Source organism: Camelina sativa, chromosome 8, assembly GCF_000633955.1.
Source record: "Camelina sativa cultivar DH55 chromosome 8, Cs, whole genome shotgun sequence".
NCBI lineage: Eukaryota > Viridiplantae > Streptophyta > Magnoliopsida > Brassicales > Brassicaceae > Camelina > Camelina sativa.
In genome coordinates this window covers 21,519,291-21,529,551 of record NC_025692.1, presented here as the reverse complement: position 1 = coordinate 21,529,551, position 10,261 = coordinate 21,519,291, and the positions used below count along the sequence as shown (strand labels likewise).

The window sequence follows — 10,261 nt, the reverse complement described above, 5'->3', positions numbered from 1 at the left end:
GGGGGGGGGGGGGCAACAGCAATGTACCGATGATGTGTGAAAAATATAAGACCCATATGGTTTCGGAACCTTGCAATACTTCTTCCAGGGGAAGGAATAACCTTGGAGAAGAGTGATTGTATCAATCTGAAAAGGGCAAAAATAACATGAATGAATGCAGACAAGGATTCATTAAGACGTGAGATCATACAAAGTTTTGTCAACCCTAATGAATAAAAAAAAAAAAGCATTGGTTTTTTGACCTGCCAGTGCCAACATCAGAAGGAGAGGTAAAGTTTTCCATAAGAAGCTGCGGTAGTTTTTTCACGGGATTTCCAAGATGCAGCAAGACAAATGATTAACACGAATATGCCAAGCTCACAGATGTTTAACTTCTTCACAGATTCACAGATCACAGATGTTTGGATACAATCTTAACTTCTTCACACACAAATGATTAACTTCTTCACAGATCACAGATGTTTGGATACAATCTTACCAAGCTCTTGATTTCAAACACCTATTATTAGTTGGCATAAAAATAAATAAAAAGAATCGAATTGAACCGAAAATATTCAAACCGAAATCAAACCAAGCTATACTGAAGCCAGTAATTGGCATCGAGCCAACTAAACCAAATACAATATCAAAAATCGTATAGTAAAATCTAATTGAACCAAATGAACTAAATATAATTTCAGTTTTATCGTGTGTACAAACAATAACCCAACCTGAACCGAACCAATTAGAGCCCCTAACATGATTTATCAAAATCGATACAACATCCAAACCGAACCGAATGTATACATTGTAGACTTTGTAGTACGCTTCTGAAACGTCTTCACTGGGAAATTTGGTTAATCCGACGAGGAGAGACGGCGATGGCAAGCGGCGGTAACGGAGCGGGTAACGGAGGAGCCGGTAACGCAGGAGGAAGCGGAAACGTTCCGATGTATAAACCATACCGTCACCTGAAAACCCTAGAAGGTCACACGGCGGCGATCTCATGCGTCAAATTCTCCAACGACGGCAACCTTCTCGCCTCCGCTTCCGTAGACAAAACCATGATTCTCTGGTCAGCTACGAATTACTCTCTCATCCACCGTTACGAAGGTCACTCTAATGGTATCTCCGATCTAGCTTGGTCTTCAGATTCGCATTACACTTGCTCTGCTTCCGACGATTGTACGCTTCGAATCTGGGACGCTAGGTCTCCTTATGATTGTCTCAAGGTTCTTAGAGGTCATACGAACTTTGTCTTCTGTGTTAATTTCAATCCTCCGTCGAATTTGATTGTCTCTGGTTCCTATGACGAGACGATTCGGATTTGGGAGGTTAAAACTGGCAAGTGTGTTAGGATGATCGAAGCTCATTCTATGCCGATCACGAGCGTGCATTTCAATCGGGATGGATCGTTGATTGTTTCCGGAAGTCATGATGGTTCTTGCAAGATTTGGGATGCTACTGAAGGAACTTGCTTGAAGACTCTTATCGATGATAAGACTCCTGCTGTTTCTTTCGCCAAGTTCTCGCCTAATGGGAAGTTTATACTCGTTGCTACTCTCGATAGCACTCTCGTAAGTTCTTAAACTTCTTGTTGCTTTAATCTTTGAATCAAACCTGGCTATGATACATTGGTTTGCATCATGTTTGATTTTGGATATGAACAAAGAAGTTAAGAATCTGACTACCGTCTAGTCTTTGATGGATTCTTGCATTTTGTTGATCTTGAGAACATTTTGATACAGAACTAATATTGAATCTGAGACTAGTAGTAGTAGATTCTCTTGTAATGCTAGTTACTAATGGATTGATTTGTTTTTGTACAATATGGGATAAAAACCAACAGAAGCTGTCGAACTATGCGACGGGGAAGTTTTTGAAAGTATACACAGGACATACGAACAAAGTATTCTGTATCACATCGGCGTTTTCTGTAACGAACGGGAAGTACATCGTGAGTGGATCAGAGGACCATTGCGTGTATCTGTGGGATCTTCAGCAGAAAAATATACTGCAGAGACTAGAAGGCCACACGGACGCAGTGATCTCAGTGAGTTGCCATCCGGGTCAGAACGAGATAGCTTCATCGGGTAATCATATGGATAAAACGATCAGGATTTGGAAACAGGATGCTTGAGAAATTGCTTAGAACTATGTGTATATATGTAAGGAAACAATGGGATACAAGAATAGTTTAGATTGCTTAGAACTGATTTGTTGTTGCACACTATTTTGGTGTTTCGCAATGGGATGTAAATCTCTTGCAAGTTGATGAGTATTCTTATTCTATGGTGTTCTCCTCGCAGTATTAAAACTTTTTTTTAATAAGTTCTCCTAAAAGAATCTTTGTTGAGAAAACTACGAGGAAGTTGCGGTTTCCAGAAAGATGGATCCTTTGCTTGGGGAAGCACATATTACCTAGTCAATGAACCAGCTAACGAATTCAAGAATAGAATCACTTAGTCAGCAAGCGTTGCAGATATTACCTACAGGAGAGAAACTATCTCAAAAAGGGTTATTTAAACAAATTGAAAGTCTAAACATATATAAGGTTCGGAACATATATAAGGTTCATGTTTCAAACTTGAACTCACAAGTTTCAGAGATTGACAGAAACCGAATATAAAACCTTCATGGTGTATGAGAGATCAGTATCAAGTTCAAAGACCACATCCTCCCACACAATCTTCCCCCAAATCTCGCCTCCCTCGTGTCTCTCCAAAGAAATTTCCGCACACCAAAGCTCCATCTCATAATCAGGGAGCGGCACTAACCAGAAGACCACAATGTTCCCACGAGAGTTGCAGCTCATTCTGCTGAAACCATTTGAAGTCATGTCGAGCTGCTTTAACTTGCTTATATCACTATTTTTCGCCAACCACCTATCAACATCTAAACCCTTCACCTCCTTCCAATCCAACCCTTCTGGATCACACCACAATATTCTCCAACGACTAGCACAACAGTATAACAATTTCCCTATGGCACACCAACCGTTTCTGTTTCCTCGCATAGAATCTCGATTACCTCTTCTCCATATACCTTCACTTGGCAAGTAGTAAAAGCTTTGATTCTCCTGGTCCACCGCGTAAACTTTATCCTCCATCACCACACTTTTTTCGATCTTCCTTCTGTTCTTCCGTATCTCCGGATCCTCAGGCATTGGCAAGGTATCCCAAGATTGGGTCTTCGGGTCGAAAACTTCAGCCCAGTCCGAAAAATCAACCTCATTGCAGCCTCCAAACACGTAAATCCTCCCGTCTACAACATTCGCAGCTGCAGAAGAGCGAGCCACTCTCATATCCGGGAGGCGGCGCCACATGTGGGAAAGGCAGTCGAGAAGCCAGACTTGCGAAGTTGGGTTTCTTTTAAATGATTCCACCGATGACGTAGATCCCATAATCCAGCACCACGAACGAGAAGAATGGTACCGGAGTCTGACATGGGTGGTGTGATGGGATCGGTATCAGCCGCTTGTTAACAGATTTCTTGGCGGAGCGGTAGGTCTTGGAGGTCAGACATAAAGCCGCGCGGTCAAATCTCGAGAGACAGAACAGGAAGTTCAGAGCAACCTCATTTGGCGGTCAAATCTCGAGAGACAGAACAGGAAGTTCAGAGCAACCTCATTTGGCAACAGAGACAGAGACTCATTGTTTCTTCTGCTTTTTATTCTGTCCAACTTGAGTGTACATCTTCAAGGTATGAGTGTGTCACAAGGAATCTACAACCCTGAATCGTGTTTTTAACTTCTGAATTCAGGCTAGTGTTTGGTTCTCCTCCTTGTGGATGATCGTCTTTTGGGACTTTTGTTCTACTTTCCATTTTCGTTTAATATTTAATTACTTCTTGCAAATCTTTTTTATTGTGTCAAATGTAGGTAGTCGTAATGAACGGTGACGCTAGTACTAAATTGCTGTCAACTTTAGATACTAATTTTTGATTCTCCTAATTAGTGTCAATCCATATCCGTTGTTACTCCATCTTTACCCGAATAAAACATGCCTAATATATATTTTCACTATGAATCTCGTTGAGCTAATTAATTTGTAGAAAAGAGTACTTAGAAATCTTGTATTGAATGTTAGCTTAGCTTTTGTTCAAGCATTGCTGTTTCCCTTTTACTGTAAAGATTAATTACGAAAAAAAGTAAGTTTAATATGTCCATGAAGTCTTTTGATCTGAATTTACAACCAAGCTACTTACCACTAAAACTCTCAAGGATTTTAACGCAATAAACCTTGTTAACGATTATTATTTATCTAAACCGCTAATAATAAAAACAGTTTTGGCTATAATGTTGACAGCTGATCTTTCTTCTTTCAGCTTCTTCATAATATCCCTACATCACGCACACATACACAGACAACAACAATAAAATTTGTGTCATTAGTACGCATAGTTGTGATATTTAAAAAAAAAATTAAAAAATCAGAGACTAAATAGTTACTTTGATATGGTTACTTCCTCGCCTCCAACATGGCTTGTTAAGTCCTATTTGAGAAAATCAAGGAAGGTGTTTAATTGTTATGACTTGTGAGTCATATTAAAATTCTAATCATTTCTTATTTGTTTTTTCCTTCTAAAAGAATATATATTCAATTTCAAAGTTGTGAAGGAGATAGAAGAAGACTAGCATACACGATCGAAGATGTAAGTAAGAGATAAAAATGCATATATCAACTTACAATGTGCCGAATGAATTTGAAGTGTCCGTTGAGAAGCGCATCCAAGAAATGCCCTATTTCTCTCTGTATATATATATATATACACATATCGAGATGCTTTTCAGAAACTTAGGAATTGAGACATAGTAATAAAATAAATACTAGATGAAAATTTGTAAACATAATTGTGTGTTTATACTACTAACCTCATCTAAAGAAGGACAATCACGCAGTATTAGAGTCTTGAGTGGAGGCTCTCTGCAACGATTTCTCAAATCCCTAACCATATCAAAGTATTCGTCAGAAAGATTCATGTATTTTGACACTCAAAAGATATCGTGATTAATGTTTTGAGTATTCAACAGAAACCTCAAAAACCGACCGCTGATTTCAGGCGTTCTAGACAGATTCATGTGCGTAAGTTTAGGAAAACCCTGTAAAAGCATTTCAGTTGTTTCATAAACCTAAATAAAAAGAGAGACGAAAACATCAAAAGAAAAAACAAAAACTAAACGAAACCATATATATACCTCAGCAAGTTTTCGGACTGTTACTTCCTTTAGTTTAAAACCTACAAGCGTTAACCAAGTTAAGCTGGGACAGGAGGTAACAAATGCCTCAACGGTTGAACATGATATGCCTGCCACACACATTGTATAAGCTTGAGCCAACCAAGGAGGAACTAGCTAGAGAGGAATAAAAAAATTTAGTCGAACAAGTTTAATTACCTGATGCAGGAAGAAAGTCGATATTGTTCTGTATTAACAGGCGCTCTATTATCAAGCGAGGGTTTCTAGTGAGCGTCTTTAATATTTGCTCTAGGATTTGTCTCCTATCACTTTAATAGTGGCAAAGTAACAATGAGATATTGGAAAATTCATGAAACTCAAAAGCTATATGCAGGCAGGCGCCCCAAAAATAACTTACAAATTAGCAATCTTGAGTTCAGTGAGATTTGGACAGACTGATAACATATCGCATAAGGACTTGGTTCCTGTGGATACGAGATTATAAAGTTGTAGGCTTCTCAAGAGACCCCTGTTTGAATGGATAAAGACAAATAATACCAATCAGAAGATCAAATTTGGACAATCAGATATTCAAACAATATCACTTGGTAATTATCAAGAAAAATTACCCGTTAAACCCATGATTAAGAATTACTGAGGCAAGACAAGATCTCGTGAAGGTAGATCCTTTGCGCGAAGATATAACACGGCCGAGTTTAAGAGATCTTCATGTACAAAGGAAACCACAAGAGATGATGACATAAACACAAATGCAGAATAAAAAATGTAAGAAATATTAGGAGAAGCTAGCTGCCAATAATGCAAACAGAATATAATATTACACACCTGAGTTCCTTTCCAGCCTTATGGATCATACTACACACAATTCCATCATAAATGCGTTTGCCAACCATTTTCAAGTCAATGTGAGAGTAACATAAAGGGTCTTTAGAGCATTTGCGGAACATAGTGCAACATGCCGAAGCTTGCATCAGAGATTTTGTATCGAGCATCGAAAACACCTGATTTAATTATTATGCACATTATAAACACAGTACGTGAGTAAAGCATACATAAAAGATTCTGACGTATCACTTTGTCAGAACGCAGATCTTTAGATTGTGTCTGATCAGTAGTGATTTGAGAATTCCTCAAAAATATTGCGTAGTAACCAGGAAATATATAGAACCCTAAAAGCGACAATTATAGATTCAACAATAAGCGGAGGTGTTAGATTCATTACGTTAATGGTGAGATCTTGAGGAAGGGGCCAAGAGTTGTAATTGTAAAGAGAAGCGCGCATCCGGGAGAAGCGTTTGGTAGATTCGAGAAGAAGAAAGGCGAGATTGCCAGCACGATCGATGAGACGATCCTGAACGGAATCATCACCGGAAGCTTCTGAAGCAGAGACGAGAACTTGACCTAGCACTCGATCGAAGGAGCTACCGATAGAAGTCGAATCAGGCGAATCAGGCGAATCAGGCAGCAAAAGGAAGGAGGAGATAGTCGAATCGAAGTCGCTCTGGTTGAAATCTGGATCAGAATCAGGGTTTTGGCTGGGAGAGGAAACATCATGGCGAGGTCGCTTAGGGTTTGGAGTATCCATGAACAAGTAACGTTTTAGTTAACAGGAGAGCGAGTTTGGCACGTGTTGCAGAGTTATTTATATGTTATCCCACTTTTGTAAAATTTTCTGGATTATTTTGGATTTAATTTATGGCTTTTTATTAATAAACATCCATTATTGTTTTAATCTTTAAATCATCAAAAAATCGTATCATAATTTAACCGACAATGTCACATTTTTCTAACTCGTTTAATAATTTCGTATGTTTGTGTGCACAGTTCAAACAAATAATATCGAGGAAAAAGAAACGAAGAGCTTCCCGTGGAACTAGCTCAATAATAAAAACTGACGATTGAACAAACAATCATAACAAATACTCTTCATGAAAGCCCATACCCACATCCTCATCTGACTCATCCTCATCCGTTCCATCTTCCGAGTCATCATCCGAATCATCATCATCATCATCATCATCCACTTCATCGTCCTCAGCTTCCATCATCTCTATCACCCTCAACTCTTCGTCATCGTAAAGCTTTTTTGAACTGAAATTTACAGACACATTTTGATTTCAATTTCTTGTGAATCAAATGATTATATTTAAAGCCTGTTTCATAGTAATCGATGAAAACCTTGTCATTAGAAATTCTGCGACAAATGTGACATCTGATTTTTCTTCTTTCAGCCTCTCCAGTGGAAAACTACAAGATAGGGAATAAGCAACTAATTAGTACGTTTCTAAGTCATAAACTGTTAACTATCTAAATAAAAGAATAGAAAATGAAAGATCAATCGGTTACGTTGGTTTGTTACATCTCTTGCCCCTCACTGAAGAAACTAAGCCGCGGTTACTTGAAACATCCTATTAAAGAGTAAATGAACCAAGAAAAAGAAGCCGATTAAGAGTAAACCACGTTATTTATACACCTTGTATTTACAGAATTTGGCATAATTCCATAAGAACTTACAATGTGCCGAATGGATTTGAAGTTCCCTGCGAGTATCGAGTTACAGAATTCCAACACCTCTTTCTGAAATATCAAGGTCAGTCATCAGTGAGTATCAGACCAATAGTGAAGAAACAACCAAAAACTTGTTCATGCTAAATCTTTTACCTCCTGTAGTTTAGGACAGTTACGTAATATTAGAGTCTTGAGTGGAGGATCTTTGCAGCTAAGTCCCAACTCCCTACCAACAATAATTTCTTGCTATGTGAGATTTTGCTAATAAAAAGACCTAAAGCGGAAAGTTTGCTCTTTAACATTTTGGTATTTTTACCTCAAAAAACGACCTTTGAATGTAGGTGATCTGGCCAAATTCAGGTACTTCAGTTTACGAGAACTCTGCAAATAACATCCAAATTATTTTTTTAGGTTTTGTAAAAATCATAGATTAGTTGGTACCAAATGAAGAGAGAAGACGCACCAGAAAAGAAAAAAAAATGGATTCATACCTCAACAAGATTTCGGGCCCATTCATCGGTTAGTCCAAAACGTATGAGCGTTAGAGAAGTTAAGTTGGGACAGTTGGCCACAAAGTCTATCAATGATGATCCTGTTTTAGTCTCTAACGTACCTGTCACACGATAGGTGAGCTTGAGCAAACTTGGAAGTAACAAAAGGAAAGCTTCACAGTGGAAAAGATTTACGTGGATAACCATAGGTCTCTAAGAACAGGTGTTCTATTAAGCGGCATTTTATTGTTAGCGAGTTAAATAGCTCCTCAGTAAGGTTATACCTGTCACATAAAACACGTAATAATAAAACATGAGAAAATGTTGTCTACGGAACTAGCAGAACTGAAAGTGGGCAGACATTAAAGAAAGCATAGAAGATGACAAAATGAAACCTCTGGACATAGAAATGGAAAAATTGGTGAAATTAAAAATAAACAAGCTACAACTTACAATCCAACAATCCTCAGATCAGTAATATTTGGACAAACTGACAACGCATCGCATAAGGACCTGTATTTTATCGGTCTGAGATTGTAAAGCCGAAGGCTTCTCAAGCGACTCCTAGTTGAATGAAGAAAGAAAATACCAAGTTAGAAGAATAAGTGCACATGATATAGAACAACATTTTCTCAGAATACAAATCAGTGAAACCATTTTCTCTGTATGTTAGCGGTGATAGAGATTCTGAATCACTTTCAAATGCACAATCAAAGGACAAGATTTTAAGATATAAATAATAGGATTTTCTCTAGATTGATCTCAGGCTTAATTCTTGGTTTCGAGCTTTTTCCACCTACGGCATTAGCCATAACCAAATGAGTTTCAAAAATTAAGTGGGGTATGATAATATTGTCTTGGGATGTTTTTCCTGTTCTAGTTCTTTCCTATCTATAAAAACTATAACCTTATTTCTACATGTTCGATTCACAATCTTAACTCCATTAGGTAAGTTTAGACTGGGCTAAGGCAGGTAACTATAACAAGTTTGATATTGAAATTTAAAACTGATCGAAGCCAATACCCAAGAAAACCATGATTATAGGCTAGTGTAGAAAGACAAGATCCGCTAAGCAAAGGCGTGGCAGAATCAGATCCAGCTGCGCGAACAACACGACCAATTTTGAGGGATCTGCATCAACAAACAAAACCCTGAGAAATGTTTACAGAAACCAAGAATAAGAGATATACGCAGATTGTTCTTCCATCTCATTATTGGACTCAGTAGGTGCTTTACATACTAGCTAACAAGAAGAGAATGCAAAGCACATTGTTTTGATTGTTTGAAGACACAAAAATTGAACCTGAGTTCTCTTCCAGCCCGATTAATCACAGTAGACACAATTCCTTTATCAGCATATCTAGCAGCCGTTGTGAGGTCGATGTGGGAGTAACATACACGGTCAATTGCACATTTGTTGAACATGGTGCAGCACACAGATGCTTGCATCAGAGACTTTGTATCAAGCATCGAAAACACCTGAATAAATCCCATTTTTAAACACAAAAATGAGAAATCACTCAAGACAACAACAACATATATATATATATATCCTAAATTGCTTAGATGAACCAAAACCTAAAACATTGCCTCTACATTCCAATAAACGCAGGAACAAAGAGAGAGCACAATTTTTTGCCAGAAAGTTTCGGATTTGTTTGTTTTATTAACCTTGATGGTGAGTTCTGGGGGTAGGAACCAGGAATTGGAATTGTGAACAGAAGCTCGTTTTCGGAAGCATCGTTTAGTGGAATCGAGGAGGAGAGAGGCGAGTTCGAGAGTACGATCGACGAGACGATCCTGAACGGATTCATCAACGGAAGCGGAGGCGAGAGCTTTGTCGAGGACTCGATCGAAGGAGGAGCTAATGGAGGTCGGAGAGGAATCGGGAAACGAAAGGAGCGATGAGATAATCGAATCGGCGTAGCTCTGATTGGAGCCAGGAACCGAACGGACCGAGTTAGGGATTTGAGTGGGAGGATTTGGTGAATCCATGGAAGTGGAACAGAACGTTGAAAGAGTCTTTCTCTTCTCTATCGTTTTGCCTAATAATACTTGCTAAATACCTTTTTTTTTTTTTTTTTT

At 38.4% G+C, this 10,261-nt stretch overlaps 4 protein-coding genes across 5 annotated transcripts; 1 reads left to right on the top strand and 3 right to left on the bottom strand.

Annotated features, from left to right (window-relative positions):
* LOC104707813 (COMPASS-like H3K4 histone methylase component WDR5B) lies at positions 790–2,275 on the top strand. The gene is made up of 2 exons (XM_010424246.2): positions 790–1,556; positions 1,829–2,275. The coding sequence occupies exons 1-2, from the start codon at positions 861–863 to the stop codon at positions 2,117–2,119; spliced, it is 987 nt and encodes a 328-aa protein (XP_010422548.1). The 5' UTR covers positions 790–860; the 3' UTR covers positions 2,120–2,275.
* Positions 2,582–3,283, bottom strand: LOC104709790 (putative F-box/kelch-repeat protein At3g24610). Its single transcript, XM_010426349.2, has one exon. It carries the CDS (start codon positions 3,281–3,283, stop codon positions 2,582–2,584), a length of 702 nt encoding a protein of 233 aa, XP_010424651.2.
* On the bottom strand, positions 4,147–6,762 carry LOC104707812 (F-box protein At4g02760-like). Its single transcript, XM_010424245.1, has 11 exons — positions 6,399–6,762; positions 6,002–6,177; positions 5,785–5,880; positions 5,574–5,684; positions 5,375–5,484; positions 5,177–5,286; positions 5,016–5,080; positions 4,853–4,925; positions 4,668–4,730; positions 4,430–4,473; positions 4,147–4,321 (listed from the first exon to the last, which is right to left on the bottom strand). Exons 1-11 carry the CDS (start codon positions 6,759–6,761, stop codon positions 4,234–4,236), a joined length of 1,299 nt encoding a protein of 432 aa, XP_010422547.1. The 5' UTR covers position 6,762; the 3' UTR covers positions 4,147–4,233.
* LOC104707811 (F-box protein SKIP17) lies at positions 6,917–10,230 on the bottom strand. 2 transcript variants are annotated; one of them, XM_010424243.2, is made up of 12 exons: positions 9,848–10,230; positions 9,480–9,655; positions 9,200–9,307; positions 8,629–8,739; positions 8,371–8,459; positions 8,176–8,297; positions 8,001–8,065; positions 7,838–7,910; positions 7,691–7,753; positions 7,523–7,584; positions 7,355–7,423; positions 6,917–7,267 (listed from the first exon to the last, which is right to left on the bottom strand). In XM_010424243.2, the coding sequence occupies exons 1-12, from the start codon at positions 10,169–10,171 to the stop codon at positions 7,087–7,089; spliced, it is 1,443 nt and encodes a 480-aa protein (XP_010422545.1). In that variant the 5' UTR covers positions 10,172–10,230; the 3' UTR covers positions 6,917–7,086. The 2 variants fall into 2 exon arrangements, with proteins under 2 accessions (XP_010422545.1, XP_010422546.1); XM_010424244.2 differs by having other exon boundaries at positions 8,380–8,459.